The sequence below is a fragment of the Panthera uncia genome, chromosome D4, assembly GCF_023721935.1.
Source record: "Panthera uncia isolate 11264 chromosome D4, Puncia_PCG_1.0, whole genome shotgun sequence".
Lineage (NCBI taxonomy): Eukaryota > Metazoa > Chordata > Mammalia > Carnivora > Felidae > Panthera > Panthera uncia.
Genome location: NC_064807.1, coordinates 70,486,363 through 70,505,827, shown reverse-complemented (window position 1 = coordinate 70,505,827; position 19,465 = coordinate 70,486,363). Strand labels below are relative to the sequence as shown.

Genomic DNA, 19,465 nt, shown 5'->3' with positions numbered 1-19,465 from the left:
AGTAAGTTATCTACACTTTATCCAATAAATACCAAAGAGTCATCAAATGATGGGCTACATTAATTGAGGAGAAGCAAGAAGATGGGATCTGGGAAGCTCATTGATTAGACATATGTATTGTCAAGGGCCTAACTTTATATTGAATGGTAGATTTGTTATATTATTCAAAATAATTTTTAGCAATAAAAAAAGTCATCAGATGGTTTTAAGCTGCATTTCTACATAACCAAATACTCCTACCTGATGATCCTTCAATGACTTAGAAAATTAAAAAAAATTTTTTTTAATTTAAATTATAGTTACAGTATTCAATAATTATTTCAGAATTAAGGCACTACCTCCAAATTGCTCCACTGCTTTCTCCACAGCATTATTGATTTGCTGTTCATCTCTCACATCAACAGCACATGGCAAGGCCTTTCCTCCAGCTGCTTCGACTACAAAGAATAAACAAACAAAAACAAAGCATTGAGGCATTCAAATACTAAACTTTCCATTCTGATATGAATCAAAAGAAATAAGTATCCTATTTTCAGAAAATCAATATAAATAAATATGTCTTAGAACTACTAGTGATTCTACCCTACAGTCGGACAGACTGACTAACCCATATCCAGCCTCAGATTAGAAAAGCCAACTCTATTAAAAAACAAAAAAAAGGGGGCGCCTGTATGGCTCAGTCGGTTAAACATCTGCCCCTTGATTTCGGCTCAGGTCATGAACTCACGGTTCCTGATTTAGAGCTCCTCTGAACTGACAGTGAGGAGCCTGCTTGGGTTTCTCTCTCTCCTTCTCTGTCTCCTCCCCCTGCTCTCTCTCTCTCGTTCTCTCTTAAAAAAAAAGGGGGGGGCAAGTAAAAAATATCCTATTAAAAAGAAAAAAAGGGAAGGTAATTTTAAAAACCTTTATTATGAAAAATTTCACAAAAAATATACAACACATAGTATAATAAACTACCATGAATCTATCACTTATTAATGATTATTAATGCTTTGCCAGGTGTTTGAGTTGTTTAATTTTTCTACCCCCGATCCTGTTTTGTTTTTGGCTGGTATGTATTTTAAAACAAATCTCAGGCATCATTTCACTCATATGTGTTCCCCTAACATAACCACAATGCTATAAACATGACTAACAAAACTAGCAATATTAACCAAAGTTGAATTTTAAGCCCTCCCTCCCGGTACTGTGTCTAGCACAATGCCTTGAATATAAGCACTTGATAACTGTGAACTGAAAGTATTAAGATAATGACTTTCAAATGGCACAGAGAATAAATAACATGGAGAGCTTTCTCGAAGTGCTCACATCATCCACCTCTCCATTTCCACTCCCCCATTTTCTGCGTAGATCCAAGAACAACTGCCCTCAAGAGACATGATTTTTAATGGGAGTCTCTCACATCGCTCAAAAGTGATGGGAAAAAAAGTTTCTGAATCACTGCCCTCAGCTGACAAGATACTTCTTTAACCAGATAAAATGATTTTTAGGGTACCTTTCCAATAGCTACAATTAAACTCTCCAGTAAATTCTCTATGTATTGAAACCATGGTTAGGACATTTCATGAAATGGCACTGTCACATTCACTCACTTTCTTCAGCAGCAGTATAGATTGTGCCTGGGAGTTTGGGGTGTGCTTGGGTGGTCTTCGCAGCAATGACAATGTTTGCTCCATCCTTTGCTGCTTTCAACGCAATAGCTTTGCCAATGCCACGGCTGGCACCTGTGATAAAAACTGTACATCCTGCTAGCTTCCTACAACAGAACAAATATGACCTTATAAGAAGCTCAATGTTTTAATTACTTATTAGTAACAGGAACTTCTGCATATTTCACAATACGTATGTTTCCCCTTCTGAAACTTGCTCTGAACCTTCCTCCTTCCCTCCCTGATAGCTAATAATTCTGTGATATTGCCACTGCTATAATATTATAACGGCTGTTGGCCAGTCTTGATATGATTTGGCAATCAAAATCTGCTCAGATACAAGTAAATCTTAAGAAATAAGGAATTATTAACCTATATAGACATGTATTTTTTTCCCCACAGAAAAAGTGTTAATAAAGCTTATTTTTGAGTGGTGGTATTATGAACAAATTTTATCATATTTTTATATTTTTCAGGATTTTTCAAATTTTCTACAATGAATACAAACCCACTTAAAAGAAATTATCTGGGGGTGTCTGGGTTAAGCATCCAACTCTTAATTTTGGCTCAGGTCATGATCTCAGGGTTTGTGACTTCAAGTCCCGCATCAGGGTCTGCACTGACAGCATTCTCTCTCTCTCTCTCTCTCTCTCTGCCCCTCTCCTACTCATGCTCTCTCAAAATAAATAAATAAACATTAAAAAAAAAAAAAGAAATTACCTGAAAGCAAATAATTGTATAATGGATGCTCATCATTGCTCTTAATAGCCAGAGTGGAAACAATGTAAATATCCAACTGATGAATGGATAAACTGCAGCATATCCATACCCTAAATATCCATACAAAAGCTCAATAAATTCAACAGTAAAAAGGAAGTACTGATCCGTGCTAAATGGGTGAACCTTGAGAATATTATGCAAGTGAAAGAAGCTAGTCACAAAGGACCACACATTGTATGATTCCATTTATATGAAATGTCCAGAACAGGCAAATCTATTGAGACATGAGGACAGTGGTTGCCTAGGGCTGGGGGCAGGAGTAGTTGGGAGTTGAGAGCTGAGGGGTATGGGGTCTCTTCTGAAGATGATAAAAAGGTTTTAAAAATTGTGGTGTTGGTTGCACAAGTATGTTAATTTACTAAAAAACACTGAATAGTATACTTTAAAAGGATGAATTGTGTGGTATGTGAATCACATCTCAATAAAGTTGTTAAACAAACAAACCTAAAAGACTGGCAAAGAGCTCAGAGTACTGATGGAAATTCTCTGACCCAACTGTACTGAGGAAAGTTCTCTGTGCCCATTCATCTTTACATTCATCTACCATAACTTTTTTTTGTTAAGTTTATTTATTTTGAGAGAGAGCGCAGGTGCATGTGAACACGAGTGGGGGAGGGGCAGAGAGAGAGAGAGAGGGAGTGAGAGAATCCCAGGCAGGTTCCGTGCTGTCAGTGCAGAGCTCGATCTCATGAACTGTGAGATCATGATCTGAGCCGAAATCAAGAGTCGGACACTTAACTGATTGAGCCACCCAGGCACCCCCATCTGTCTTAACTTTAAACTTTCTATTTACTTAGGTGTTAGGCAGGAAGGAAACATCTAAAATAAAATCAGGTAGGGCGTGTCTAGGTAGCTCAGTCTGTTGAGTGTCTCTCTTTTTTTTTTAAATCTTTTAATGTTTATTATTTTTGAGAGACAGAGAACAAGTGAGGGAGGGGCAGAGAGAGAGGGAGACACAGAATTTGTAGCAGGCTCCAGGCTCTGAGCTGTCAGCACAGAGCCCAACGCGGGCCTCCAACTCATGAACTGTGAGATCGCGACCCAAGCTGAAGTCAGACGCCTAACCGACTGAGCCACCCAGGCAACACGAGTGTCTGACTCTTGATTTCAGCTCAAGTCATGATCCACAGGTCGTGGGATCAAGCCCCACATTCGGCTCCATGCTGAGCGTGCAGCTTGCCTAAAATTCTCTCTCTTGCCCTCTGCCCCTCTCCCCCACTCATGCTCTCTCTCTTTCTCTCTGAAAAAAATTTTAATAAAATAAAATAAATAAAAGGAAATAAAGTCAGGGAATAGGGAGGAAAACCACTCCCCTGTTTATTTTCTAAATGCATATAAAAAGCTTGCCTAAGGAGAAGGATGAAGAGAATACAGTGGAAGTGACAATGACAAAGAGAAAAGGGGACAGTACCCAAAGATTAGCAAGTTTGTTAACAATGTTAACATGTTTTGAACATGGGAAGGGTTTTAATATCATGAATAACCAGTTTGGTAAGAAAGAAGCGGGGTGGAGAAGAGGGGAAGAGACAGAGGTGGTGACTATTTTTAGTGAAATACAGCAAACATACAAAAAGCACATAAACTAATGTATATAAAGAACAAAATAATATGAATTGCAAGAAAGAGAAATAGAATATTACCAATACTCCAGAAGCCACTGGTCTACTCCTCTAATTCTATCCTCCTCCTTTCTTTCCTACCCCACAAAGTAACAACTAGTTTACATAGGATTACTTATTCCTGTTTTTTATCATTTCTAATACCAACATAAATGTGTCTAAGCCATGAGCCAAATCCAACCCTCCACCTGTTTGTGCATAGTCCTAAAGCTAAAAACTTTAGGGCCAAGGCTCATCTGTAAAGTTTTTACAGACGAACGTTCTACCATCAATTTGATGATAGCGAACACTAACTTTAAACCTCAATGAAGCCAAACATTACCTCCCTGCTGTGGATTGAATTGTATCTACCTAAGTGAATGCTAAAGTCCTAACCTCTAGTACCCCAGAATGTGAACTTATTTGGAAACAGGATTGTTGCAGATGTAATTAGTTAAGATGAGGTCATATTGGGGGCATCTAGGTGGCTCAGTCGGTTGAGCATCTCAGCTCAGGTCATGATCTCATGGTTCGTGGGTTTGAGCCCTGCATCAGGATCTCTGCTGTCAGTAGAGCCCACTTTGGATCCTCTGTCCCCCTCTCTCTCTCTCTCTCTGCCCTTTCCCCACTGGTTCTATCTCAAAATAAGTAAACTTAAAAAAAAAAAAAAAAAAGATGAGGTCATATTGGAGTAGGGTGGGCCCTTAATCAGGTCACAATCTTGCTGTTTGTGGGTTCCAGACTCAAATCAGGCTCCACAAGGACAGTGCAGAGCCTGCTTAGGATATTCTCTCTCTCTCTCTCTCTCTCTCAGCCCTTGCCTTGCTTGTGCTCTCTTTCTCTGAAAATAAACTTAAAAAAAAAAAAAAGAAGAGGAATGTATTTTTTCCCTCCCTTTGAGTCTGGATTAGCTTTATGGCTTTTTCTGAGCAACAGAATATGACGGAAGTGATATTCTGAGATTCCCAACCCCACACTGTAAGATAGCTGGCAGCTTTCACTGTCTCTCTCTTGGTAGCCAGATGCCATGATGCAGAGGGACAGATTACCAAACGATGACAGGCCAAATCCTGGAGGGTGAGAGGCCATCTACGATGTTTCAGGCCCAGCCAAGGACTCAGCTACATACAACCATATAAATGACCTCAACTTATACTATGCAGAACAGAAGAACCCAGTTAACCCAAGCACTGTGGATTAAAAAAAAAAAAAAAATCACTGTTGTTTTAAACCATTATGTTTTAGAGTCACTGGTTATATAGCAATGGGTAACTGAAATCCACATTGAAGTTCAGCTTTCCCAAATAATGCTAAACACCTTTCCAAAGAGGTTAATACTCCTACTAGCAGCAATATATGAAAGTTCCCATAAAAGTTCCCATATCTTCCAAGCCTTAATGTCAGACATTCAAAATTTCTGCCAATTTGGTAGACATGAAATGGTACCTCAGTGTTTTTATTTATTTACTTATTTTATTTATTTATTTATTTATTTATTTATTTATTTATTTTTAGAGAAAGAGAACATGTGAGTGGGGAAGAAGGGCAGAGGGAGAGAGAGAGACTCTGAAGTGGGCTCCACTTAACTGAAGCATGGAGCCTGACACAGGGCTTGATTCCAGGACACTGGGAACATGATCTGAGCCAAAATCAAGAGTCAAATGCTCAACCAACTGAGCCATCCATGCACCCCTCTCTGTGGTGTTGTTGTTTTATTTTTTCTTTATTTTTGTGGTTGCTGTTGTTTTTAAATGTTTATTTATTGTTGAGAGAGAGCACACAAGCAGGGGAGGCGCACAGAGAGAGGGAGAGAGAGAATCCCAAGCAGGCTCCATGCCCAGTGCAGAGCTCTATGCAGGGCTTGCTCTCAGGACTGTGAGATCATGGATCAAGCCGAAATCAAGACATTCAACTGACTGAGCCACCCAGGCACCCCCTCTCAGTGTTTTGTTTTGTTTTTAAATGTTTATTTATTTTGAGAGAGCAAAACAGAGGCAGGGAGGGACAGCATAAGCAGGGGAGGGGCAGAGAGAGAGAATCCCAGGTAGGCTTCCCACTATAGCATGGAGGCAGACTAAGGGCTTAATCTCACAAACTGTAAGATCATGACCTGAGCTGACCTGCAACCAAGAGTAAGATGCTTAACGGACTGAGCCACCCAGGTGCCCGGACAGCACTGTCTTAATTGCAATAGCTTTATCAGTCTTGATAACTGATAAGGCAAATATTTTCAGTTTGTTCTTCCTCAAGAGTTTCCTGGCTATCTTTGGATCTTTGCTTTCCTACATATTGTTTTAGAATCAGCTTATCTAACTGTGTAAGCAAATCAGTTGGGATTTTGATAAGAAATTTTATTGAACCTATAATTCAATTGGAAAGAACTATACGACCCTGAGTGCTCCAATCAATGAACATGATATTGTTCTACTTCACACAATGCTTATCTATACTTACTGGTAATATTAATTTTGATCATCCAATCATTGTGTTACTAGATATCTCCATTATTAATTACTATTCTTTCCCTTGCAACTAATCAACAATCCAGGCAAAAACACTTAAAGACCACTATAAAATTTTTATTATGAAATTTTCAAGCAAGTCTTAAATACTGTAAGATCTCATGTTTAACAATGCATCAATTATCAAAATTTTGAAAGTGATTATCAGGAAGCAAATCTCAGAGGTCATATAATTTCACCTATAAATGCTTTATAGTGTATCTCTTTTTACGTAATATCATTATGACTAAGAAAATTTGTATATTTATTTTTTTGAGAGATAGAGATAGTGCGCACACACTCACATGCCAGAAAAAGGGGGAGAGGAAGAGAGAATCTTTTTTTTTTTAATAATTTTTTAATTTCTATTTTTTTGAGAGAGACAGAGTGCGAGTGGGAGAGGGGCAGAAGAGAGGGAGACACAGAATCCGAAGCAGGCTCCAAGCTCTGAGCTGTCAGCACAGATCCAGACGTGGGGCTCGAACCCACAAACCGTGAGATCATGACCTGATCTGAAGTCAGATGTTTAACTGACTGAACCATCCAGGCGCCCCTTGGAAGATAATCTTAAGCAGGTTCTATGCCCAGCATGGAGCCCAATGCGGGGCTTGATCTCATGACTGTGAGATCATGACCTGAGCTGAAATCAAGAGTCAGACACTTAACTGAGCCACCCAGGTGCCCCCATTATCATGACTAAGAAAATTAATAGTAATTCCTCAACATCATCTACTACTTACCCATTTTCAAAGTCATAACTATCTCAAAAATGTCTTTTTATAGTTGGTTTGATCAAATCAGGATCCTCTAAGGACCTCACACTGCATTTAATTGCTATAAGTTTCTTTTAGTCTGTAACAGCTCTCCTTCCATTTTATTTATGACATCTATTTGCTCAAGAATATAGATTATTTGTCCTGTGGTATACAGCCCATATCTTAGATTTGGGACTTCTGAGTTTTACTGCTAACGTACTGTATTACTTGCAGTTTTTGCTTTATGTAGATATGTGATTTTTTTCACTGACTTGTATCCTGAAAATTTGTTAAACTCTTATTAAATCTAATAACTTAGTTATATATTATTTTGGTTTTCTATATAATATCAACTGCAAATAATGACAGCATTGTTTCTTTCTCTCCAATCCAGAGACGTTTATTTCTTTTTCATGCCTTATTATTACTTTTTTTAATGTTTACTCATTTTGGGGGCGCCTGAGTGGCTCAGTTGGTTAAGTGACCGACTTCAGCTCAAGTCATGATCTTGCGGTTTGTGAGTTCAAGGTCTGCGTCGGGCTCTATGCTGACAGCTCAGAGCCTGGAGCCTGTTTCGGATTCTGTGTCTCTCTCTGTCTCTACCCCTCCCCTGCTCATGCTCTGTGTCTCTCTGTCTCTCAATAATAAATGTTAAAAAAAAAATTTTTTTAATAAAAATTTTTTTTTCAATATTTATTTATTTTTGAGACAGAGAGAGACAGAGCATGAACGGGGGAGGGTCAGAGACAGAGAGAGACACAGAATCCGAAACAGGCTCCAGGCTCTGAGCTGTCAGCACAGAGCACGATGCGGGGCTTGAACTCACAGACCGCGAGATCATGACCTGAGCCGAAGTCGGACGCCCAACCGACTGAGCCACCCAGGTGCCCCTAATAAAAATTTTTTAAAAATGCTTACTCATTTTTGAGGAGAGGGAGAGCACACACGCAAGCAGAGGAAGGGGGAAGAGATAAAGGGAGACAGAGGATCCAAGCAGGCTCTGCACTGTCAGCCCAGAGCCCGATGTAGGGCTCGAACTCAAGTCGGACACTTAACTGACTGAGCCATCCAGGCACCCCTCATGCCTTATTTATTCGAAGAACTGTTCCCAGATGGAAGGTCAGAAATGCAAGAAGACATTAAAACCAAAAAGATTAAAACAAACAAAACACACACACACACAAAAACCCCACAAAAACACTGGTAAGTTAAGAACAGAAATCAATTAATGTATTTATAATAATTAGTAATAACATAAATAATAAATAATACTTGTATGGTTAAAGAATTAAAATGTATTGTTACAATAATGTAAGTTTAAAACAGAGTGATTAGAGTTTAAGTTTTGTAGATCCTTACAGTTTGAGGGAGTGGTAAAATTTTATTTACTTTAGAGATTTTAAGTTATTTACACGTTAAAATTTCTACATTAAGTGGCACCTGGGTGGCTCAGCTAGTTGAGCATCTGACTTTGGCTCAGGTCATCTCACCATTCATGAATTCAAACCCCCACATTGGCTCTCTGCTGTCAGCACAGAGCCTGCTTTGGATCCTCTGTCCCCTTCTTCCTCTGCTCCTCCCCTGCTCACACTCTCTCTTTCTCAAAAATAATAAATTTAAAAAAACATTAGGGGTGCCTGGGTGGCTCAGTCGGTTAAGCATCCAACTTCGGCTCAGGTCATAATCTCGCAGTTTGTGGGTTCGAGCCCCGGGTCGGGTTCTGTGCTGACAGTGCGGAGCCTGGAGCCTGCTTCAGATTCTGTGTCTCCCTCTCTGACCCTCCCCTACTCGTGCTCTCTTTCTCTCTCTCAAAAACAAATAAACATTAAAATTTTTTTAAAAAAACATTAAAAAATTTATACATTAAATGTGATAAATAGAAATCCCAGACCTTGGGGCACCTGGGTGGCTCAGTCAGTTAAGTATCCAACTCTTGATTTTAGCTCAGGTCATCATCTCACAGTTTCGTGGGATGTAGGCCCACGTCGGGCTCTGCACTGATCCTGTGGAGCTTGCTTGGGATTCTCTCTCTTTCTCTCTCTTTGCCCCTCCCCTGCTCACACTCTGTCTCTCTCAAAAGAAATAACCTTTAAAAAATTATAAAAAAGAAAAAAGAAATTCCAGACCTTGACAGTTTTGGGAGACAAGGATGGGATGCTGACACAGGTATGGCTTTCTACAAGAAAAAGGACAAGAGCGCCAGGAGCCAGCTTAGGGGATATGAAAAAAACCCCAGTAACACACTCTTGCCCGAGGCAAAGGGGGAGAGTAAGGATCTTCATCTGTTCTCTTAAGGAAGCAGACCAACTAGAGGAAGGTATATACTATAAGTTACAACAGTATTTGAATTATTGTACTAATATCTCTCTCCTCCAATAATAAATCTACTAAGTTCAAGTTCTCTTTATATTTCTTTCTTTTGTGAGACCAAATCCCTCACAAGGTATACAAATTACTATGTTAAAAATTATTTCTTTTTCTCTGTATATTTGGGATAAATTTGATATATAGTTAACTTCCTTTGTTAATGTTTGCATTCCATTTTAGCTTATTTCCCCTCATCTTTAGTGAAGGATGTTGTAAAACACAGACATGGTTTAAAAGTTACAACCTTATAAATATGTACACTCAAATCTCTTACCTGTAGGTAACCAGCTTCAATTACTTCTGGCTTCTTATCCTTGCAGTTCTTTTTTCAAAATATGCAACTACACACATGTATGTATAAAAACACACTGTGTGTATGTGTGTGTAATTTTCCCTTTTTTATACAAAAGGTAGTATATACAGACTTTTTTTTTTTAATTTTTTAAATGTTTATTTATCTTTGAGAGAGAGATAGAGCATGAGCTGAGGGAGGGACAGAAAGAAAGGGAGACACAGAATCCGAAGCAGGCTCCAGGCTCTGAGCTGTCATCACAGAGCCCCATGCAGGGCTCAAACCCACAAACCGTGAGATCACCACCTGAGCTAAAGTCAGATGCTTAACCGACTGAGCCACCCAGGCTCCCACCATAGACTTTTTTTTTTTTTTTTTGAGAGAGAGAGAGCTTGGGCATGCTAGTGGGGGAGGGGCAGAGAAAGGGAGGGAGAGGAAGAGAATACTAAGCAGGCTCTGCACTCTCAGCAGGGAGCCCAAAGCAGGGCTCAGGGCTGGAACTCACAAACCTAAGATCACAGTCTGACCCGGAAATCAAGAATTAGATGCTTAACCAACTGACCCACCCAAGTGCAGGGGTACAGACTATTAAAGTGATTTTTTTAGTCTAAGTATTAACATGAAAATGTCTTAACTGTTGCTTTAAAAGCTCCATCCCTTTGCCTTTGGTCTAGCTGGACTGATTCCCAGTAGGATAAAGGACATTTTTCTCCTCACACTGAATCTAAACTTGTGAATGGCTAAAACTTGCTAATGTAGAATTAATCTACAACACAGTTTACCAAACTTCTCTGGTATCTCAAAATCAGAGTCAATGTGATGAAATTTTTATTAACAATTTTTAAAAAGAAAAACAATAACTTAAAAAAAAACTATACAAGTTACTCTAAAGTTCATTTAGAAAAATAAACATCCAAGAATAACCAGGAAAATTCTGAAAAAAGAAAAAAATTCAAATGAGACAGAAACCACCCTTCCCAAATATTTAAACATTTTATAAAACTAGAGTAATTAAAATAGTTTGGCAATAGTGCATGAATAGACACTCTAATGTAATAAAATAGAAAATCCAGAAACAGATCCTTATACATACAAGAATTCAATATATGATAGATGTGGAGTTTCTAACAGAAAAAAAGATTAGTCAGTCAATGGTACTAATACAACTGTGCAGCCAGCCATCCAAACCAAAATGAAGTGGACTTTCTAACCCACTTCCTATGTCAAAATAGTAAGCAAAATAGTATTTCACCTCAGGTGGATGAAAAATCTGAGTAAAAACAAAAGTAATACAAATAAAAATACTAGAAGAATACTTACCAATTCAAAAGAAAATCCTAGTTTAAGATGGCCTTATAGGTTGTCACGAAACCACAAAGCCTTAAAAGATTAACTCTGACTTAGTAAAAACATGTTTTTTCATGATAAACAAATAGTATAATCAAAATCAAGACACAGTGGAAAAAAATCCAAAAATATTTGTACCACATATGATAAATTTTTTTCAAATAGCACTCTCAGAGATCAATAAAACCTAATTGTGGGGGCACCTGGCTGGCTTAGAAGAGCCTGCAATTCTCAATCTCATGGTGGTGAGTTTGAGCCCCGTGTTGGGTGTAGAGATTACTAAAAAAAATAATAAAAACTACAAACAAACAAACAAACAAACAAACAAACCTAACTGTGTAAGCCAGAAAAAGAAAAGACACACAGGTGGCTTTAAATCAGAATTTCTCATCTGCACTGCTAACATTTTGGACAAGGTTAAGTCTTTGTTGTAAAGGGCTATCCATCCTGTGCATTGCAGGATATTTACCAGCATTCCAGGACTCTAAAGATCCAACAGCGTGCACCCCCACGCATACACAATTAGGACAACCAAAATGTTCCCAGATATTGCCAAATGTCCTATGAGGGTCAAATTGGTAAAAAGATCCTCATCCTCGCTCGTGATGCAAAATTTAACTGTAACGAAGTGCCATTTTTTTTTTCAATTAGGTTTTTATGATGAAACATTTTGTTGTTTGCCAACATGTTGGATTAGAAAATCTCATTCATCCTTTTTACCTCTTTGGAGTGCTAAGGATATCAGCCATCAAAGTATATCAGGCATATACTTTTTCATTCAGGAACTTCACTTCCAGGAATTTATATATAGACACACTCAAATATGTGCAAACAGTGGATACAAGGATAATCATTGCAGCAAATATGCAGTAACAAAAACCTAGAAATGATCTGGTATTCAATGACAGGGGACTGGGTAAATAAATTATGGTACATCAATAGGATACCATGTAACTACCAAAAGAAAAAAATCCACATATACATACCTAAAATGTGTGTCCCAATACATATTATGTAAAAATGGCAAGGCCCAGAAGGGAGTTTGCTACTATTTTTAAAAGTGGTGTGTGTGTGTGTGTGTGTGTGTGTGTGTGTGTGTTTAAGGTGGTGTGCAAATGTTTATAAATGCATAGACTATCTCTGGAAACAAACCAGAGTAACTGGGGGACTGAATGTTAAGGATGAGAAAACACACTTTTTACCTTAACCATTAGAGCTGTTTAAGTCTTTTTGCCACGCGCCTGTATCTTTCAAGCAAATTACAAAATAGACATGTCACTCAGCTCAAGACACCTACACTTTACAAAAACAGACAACAGAATGGTGGTTGCCAGGGTCTGGAGAGAAAGAAGGAGTTGTTTAATGGGTATAGAGTTTGTTTTGCAAGTTGAAAAAGTTCTGGAGATTGGCTGCAGATAATGTGGATCTACCTAACACTACTGCACACTTAAAATTGTGGCTGCGTGGCTCAGTCCATTAAGCCTCCGACTTCAGCTCGGGTCCTGATCTCAGTTTGTGAGTCCAAGCCCCACCTTGGGGTTTGTGCAAACAGCTCAGAACCTGGAGCCTGCTTCATGTTCGGTGCCTCCCTCTCTCTCTGCCCCTCCCCCACTTGCGTTTTCTCTCTCACTCTCTCTGAAAAATAACCATTTTTTAAAAACCGTTAAGATGGTAGATACTGTTATGTGTATTTTACCACAATGTTTAAAAAACTTAAGTGAACCGTCCCCCCCAAAAAGATACCCATACTTTAAGATTAGTTTGTTACTCATTTGAAAATCACTTTTTAAACACCCCATTATTATTTCATTATTCCAGAATTGAGCGTTCAGGAAAAGTGAAGGCTCACTGGCGGTGCAGCGTTCCAGTGACCTTTCACCTAGAACTTGAAAGACCTCACAAGCCAAGGAGAAACCCACGGTCGGGCCCGCCCCGCGAGTGGCGGGGTAACCCACTCTGGATCCTTTACATGTGAGAGAGATTTGCACGTGGCTGCCACCCCGAAGTACATAACTCCGGGTTACTCTCACGCATCACCGCAGATTCCATGAACACCGCGTCCAGCGCAGACCAGCACTCCAAGGAGCGCCCTCCCACCCCTCGGAACCCAAGCCATCCACTCCAGCCTAGCCGCGCACCACGCCCCTTACCCGGTCTCCTCCCGCGGCGCCCCCATCCCCTTACCCGGTGTTGGGTAACATGACTTTCCTAGGGCAAAAGTGGTGGCGACAGCAATGGCATCAGCGGCAGAGAGCGGTGTGCGAGGGGCGGGCCTTCCCGCCTCATTTACGCCAATCCCCCGAGGCCCCACCCCGAGGCCTGCGGGGAACGGACGCTTCAAGTACTCGCAGATCTCTGAGTGCGCCTGCGCACGCCGTGGGCCTCCTGGCTCTCGGAGCTAGTTTCCTCTTTCCCCGGCCTGGCCCCTGGAAACTAGCTCTCTGCGCTAGCGTCGGGAAAGGCAACTCCACCCCACCTCACTCGCGGGGCTCTGCGGTGACAATCGGTTTCCCGTCGGCGTCAGCCGCTACGCACGCTTTTTCCGGCTCTGTGAAGGCCTCCTAGGCGCAGCGCTTCGTTCCTGCGCCGGTGGGGTGGCCGTTTTGAGTCGTGCACTAGGGACCTTGAAGGCTAGGGTGCGGCTTCTCCTCTGCAGACACTGAGCTGCGAGTACTTGGCTCTCCCTCTTCTCTCCCTCTATGACCCGAACCTGGGAGCCTGTCCAGCTGCATGCGCTCCGTCGAATTTCCCCTAGTAGGAACCAGTTTTCCTCGGCAGGTACTTTTCTGCCAGAAGCCGGCCAGCGTCGCATTTGGACTCTCCCATGGAATCTGGACTAAAGCCTGCCGACCTCACCCAGCTCTACATAGCCCTGTGATGAGCAGCAGCTTCTGAGTCAGAACTCTGCAGGAGTCTCGCGGAAGAATGCATATTTAGCTCTGGTCCCGTAGAAGGAACATCCAAACTCAGTGCTGGAAGAAGGTGAATTCTGGGATCTTGTATTGCCTTTTTTTACATATAAAGTTTTAATTTAAATTCCAGTTAACATACAGTGTATGTAATATTAGCTTCAAGTGTACAGTATGGTGATTCAACACTTCCATACAACTCCCAGTGCTCATCACAGCAAGTGCACTGCAGTATTGCTTTTGGTAGTATCTTTGGACATTAGTTAGCTACCCTAATGAACTAAAGACCAACATATTTTTAGGGAGACATGAAGAAATTTTATTTTGAAATGATACAACAGGGCGATGAGGTTGTTATCTGAGGACTAGTTAAACTAGCTTGGAGATGAGGTATGTACTCTACCATTTACTGCAAACCCTAAACGGCTCTATTCATGTATATCTCCTGCCTGCCTCCTATAGGTATTTGAATTGACGATCTATGATATTGTCCTTAGAGACAACAGAAGAATTTCTTTATTCAATAAATATCAGCATCTAGTGCATGCTGGTCACTGTCGAGATGCAGCAGGACAAAAAAGACAAGGTCAGCCTACGTGGGAGGAATGAGGAGTGGCCAATGTGTTGTTTAGAATGTTGTAAATATTTGCTGTTTCAAAAAGAGTTGATAGGGACTGTTAAATGAAAAGCTTACTCTCCACTCAAGGAAGTGAAAAGACAACCTGCGGAATGGGAGAAAATATTTGCAATTCATATATCCAATAAAGTCTGGTAACCAGAATATATAAAGAACTCTTACAACTCAGCAACAAAAACGTGAAAAACACAACTAAAAAGTGAACAAAGAATCTGAATAGATATTTCTTAAAAAAAAATATGCAAGTGGTCAGCAAGCATATGAAAAGATGTCCAACAACAATTGTTACTAGGGAAATGCAAATCCAAACTACAATGGAACTCCATTTTACATACACTAGGCTAGCTATAATAGAAAATATGGAAAATAACAAATGTTAGCCAGGAAGTGGAGAAAATGGAACTCTCTGGGCTCCTGGGTGGCTCAGTTGGTTAAGCGTCTGACTTAAGCTCAGGTCATGATCTCACGGTTTGGGAGTTTGAGCCCTGCATCGGCTGTGCACTGATAGGGTGTAGCCCGCTTGGAATTCTCTCTCTCTCCCCCACCCCCTCAAAATAAACAAATAAAAATAAATAAATAAAGTGGAACTCTCATACATGGTTGGTGAGAATGTGAAAAGGCACAAACCACTTTGGGAAACTGTTTTGCAGCTCCTTAAGTTACCACCTACTGGATATCCATATGCAAAAGAGCAGTTACACTTTTTGGGTACCTGGGTGGCTCAGTGGGTTAAGCATCAGACTCTTGGTTTCGGCTCAGGTTATGATCTCACAGTTCCTGGTTTCAGCTCAGGTGGTGATCTTCCTGAGTTCAAGCCCCACAACGGGGTCTGTTCAAACAGTGCAGAGCCGGGGAGCCTGGGTGGCTCAGTCGGTTAAGTGGCCGACTTCGGCCCAGGTCATGATCTTGCGGTCCGTGAGTTCGAGCCCCGCGTCGGGCTCTGTGCTGACAGCTCAGAGCCTGGAGTCTGTTTCAGATTCTGTGTCTCCCTCTCTCTGACCCTCCCCTGTTCATGCTTTGTCTCTCTCTGTCTCAAAAATAAATAAATGTTAATAAAAAAAAAAAACAAAACAGTGCAGAGCCTGCTTGGGATTCTTTCTGTCTCCCTCTCTCTGCCCCTCCCTTGCTTGTGCTCTCTCACTCTCTCTCTAATGTTAATAAAAAAAAAAAAAAAAGAGCAATTCCACTTTGAGATTTATACCCAAAGAGAAAGAACCACCAGATGGCACTGTTATTTTAAAATTCAGAATTCTATTAAGCAAAATGTTAATTTATTAACAATATTATGGTATAATATAATCTGACTTGCATTAAGGCAAAAATAGCATGAAGAGCTACAGGGCTCCCATAAAGGGGAAATAGGATGTATAAATTTTAAATTCCTTAAAGAAAATACTTTGTATAATTAAAAAACAGGATGTGATATTCTAGGGGCTCCTGGGTGGCTCAGTTGGTTAAGCATCCGACTTCGGCTCAGATTACAGTCTCACAGTTCAAGAGTTTGAGCCCTGCATTGGGCTCTGTGCTGACAGCTCAGAGCCTGGAGCCTGCTAAGGATTCTGTGTCTCCCTCTCTGTGCTGCTCCCCCACTCATGCTCTGTCTCTCTCCGTTTCAAAAATAAACATAAAAAAAATTTTTTTAATAAAAAATAAACAGGATGTGATATCCTAATTCATCTTTTATTATTTAAATTAATTACTAATTAGTTACTTTTACCAACATTAAGAAGTAATTTTCAAACACATGGGAAGTTGAAAATGCATACTTAAATTGAAAAATTAAAAGACATGACACTGAGAACAACTTTAATCTTAAGTTATTGAGTAAGGACTCTTCTAACCCTATGTTGCATAAGAATATATATTTTTAAGTGTGTAATGCAGTAACATTCATGTTTGTTGGCCACATCCACATAAAGAAAGATATTTTCATCCAGATCCAGTAAACACAATTTTCTATTTTATTGAATCTATTATATTCTATCATATTAAGCAGATCATAACTTACTAAATTATTTTGATGACTCCAATGGATCATAACCTACTGTTTGGAAAACACAGTTTCAGTGTGTTATAATTTACCATTGTGATTTTTCAACTTGCCTTTTAAGATATTTTAGCCTTCTCCAGTCAAATATAAAATTACTAATTAATGGTCAGAGGCCAAGAACACAATGCAGATGCTTTCAATGGCTTTGGAAGAGTCAGGGCTCTTGAAACTTTCCATTTCCTTCACCCACAGGACAGCTCACCCTGATCCAGGTTAAACAGGGGAAGTCCCTGGGATTTTGAGGGTATGGCAGCTCCTCTGACAATGTACCAAATCTTCCCCCATTGGACCGGTAGAAGTAACTTCTGTTGCTCAAAGAATTATTACTAGTCGCTATTTTATTAGTAACTGTTGGATATTAACCTCAATGCTGTATTTTAATGTCTTTATCTTTCTGATGACTACACCAATCTAGAGAATGTGAAAATTTCCCTCTAATACCATCCTTCAGAGATAATCATTAACAGTTTGGCATGTTTCCTTTAAGACTTTGAAATTTTTATATAGGTTTTGATCATTTGTAAATCATAGGGGAGATTGTTTTGGAACCTGTTTTTGTTTTACTTAATATATCATAGACATCTTTACAAGCTTACAACTAACGGTTTACCTTGACTTTTTAAAAAGAGGTACATAGTTTTCTTTTATATAAATATACTGAAATTAATTTTATCATTCTCATTTGTGATGGACATTTTGTCTCAACATCATCCCTGTTATAAACAGTCTTGCAATAAAAGCTTCTGTGCATGCATCATTGTGTACTGTTCATTTTTCCTTAGAATTCAAAAATCAAAACTGTTTGTTCAATGGATATACATAACACCATTTAGCAAGGCTGTGCTAATATAGTCAACTCTTGAACAACACTGGTTTGAACTGTGGGAGTCCATTTCTACATGAATTTTTTTTCAATAAACACAGTACAGTACTATAATCATTTTCTCTTCTTTATGATTTTCTTAATAACATTTTCTTTTCTCTGGCTTACTTTATTGTAAAAATACAGTATATAATACATATAATGTATAAAATGCATGTTAATAGACTGTTGATGTTATTGCTAAGGCTTCTGGTCAACAGGAGGATATTAGTTACTTTTTGAAGGAGTCAAAAGTTATATACGGATTTTTGACCATATGGTCATCAGCGCCTTTAACCCCTGCATTGTTCAAGGGTCAACCTTAACTTAGACCAGTATTTCTCAACCTTGCTGCTATTGACCTTTTGGATTGGATAATCTTTTGTTTGAGGAGTCTGCCACGTGTATTCATATGTTTAGCAGCATTCCTGGCCTGTACCCCTTAGATGCTAGAGCCCCCACCTCCATGTATGTATGTTTAGATATATAATGTAAAATTTACCATGTTAACCATTTTTTAAAAATTTTTTAAGTGTATTTATTTTGAGAGAGAGAGAGAGCATGCACAAGCACGAGGGGGTACAGGCAGACAGAGAAGGAGAGAGAATTCCGAAGCCCGACTCAAGCCTCCAACTCACAAACCATGAGATCATGACCTGAGCCAAGATCAAGAGTCAGACTCTCAACCAACTGAGCCACCCAGGGGCTCTCGTGTTAACCATTTTTTAAATAATTTTAATAGTTTACTTATTTTTTAGAGATAGAGCAGGGGAGGGGCAGAGAGAGAGACAGAGGGAGACAATCCCAAGCAGGCTCCAAACTTCCAGCACAGAGCCCAATGTGGGGTTCAAACTCAAAAACCATGAGATCAAGACCTGAGCTGAAATCAAGAGTCAGACGCTCAACTGACTCAGCCACCCAGGCACCCCTCATGTCAACCATTTTTAAGTGCACAGTAGCCTTAAGTACATTCGCATTGTTGTACAACCAACACCACCATCCCAGCCCTTCCAGTCTTGACACTCCAAAATTGCTGAATAGCCCCTGGAGAGCAAAGTTAACCCTGATTGTTTACATCATCACGGAGGTAAATGAGAAGTCAAAAATGTCAGTGTAATAGAAAAATGAGAGGCTGAAGAGCTGTAAGAGATATTTAAGAAGACTAAAAAGACATTACAACTAAACACAACACATGATCTTAGACTGGATTCTATATAGAAAAAAATTTTTGCCATAGCACAATCAACAAATTAGAATAGTCTACCCACTACAGGTTAAAGTATTAGGTCAATGATAAATTTCCTGAATTTGATAACTGTACTGGGGTTAAGAGAACATATGTCTGTGTTCTTAGTATGAAATATTAAGGAATAAAAGGAAATTAAGATCCACCTATTCGTGTGCGTGTGCACACACATGCGGTGTGTAGAGAGAGAGAGGGTATGCTAAAACAAATGTAGATAAATGTTAAAAATTGGTGATTTGGAGTAAAGATATATGAGAGTTCCTTTTTTATTACAACTTTCCTCTAAGCTGGAAATGAATTCAAACTAGAAAGCTCTGGGGGTGCCTGGGTGGCTCAGTTGGTTAAGCGTCTTACTTTGGCTCAGGTCATCATCTCATGGTTTGTAAGTTCAAGCCCTGCATCGGGCTCTCTGCCGTCAGCACAGAGCCCACTTCAGAACCTCTGTCTCCCTCTCTCTCTGCCCCTCCCTGCC

The 19,465-nt window shown here is 39.7% G+C and overlaps 1 protein-coding gene across 3 annotated transcripts in view; it reads right to left on the bottom strand.

Annotated features, from left to right (window-relative positions):
• The window catches only part of HSDL2 (hydroxysteroid dehydrogenase like 2), a 69,454-nt gene extending 55,660 nt beyond the window's left edge, over nt 1–13,794 (bottom strand). The window contains exons 1-3 of one of the 3 annotated variants that reach the window (XM_049636427.1): nt 13,440–13,794; nt 1,593–1,756; nt 339–437 (exon numbers count right to left, since the gene is read on the bottom strand). In XM_049636427.1, coding sequence (XP_049492384.1) covers nt 339–437; nt 1,593–1,756; nt 13,440–13,465 — 289 coding nt within the window. In that variant the 5' untranslated portion in view covers nt 13,466–13,794. The remainder of the gene's footprint in view (nt 1–338; nt 438–1,592; nt 1,757–13,439) is intronic. The other 2 variants (XM_049636417.1, XM_049636422.1) reach the window with 2 other exon arrangements.
• Between the last annotated feature and the right edge of the window lie 5,671 nt (nt 13,795–19,465).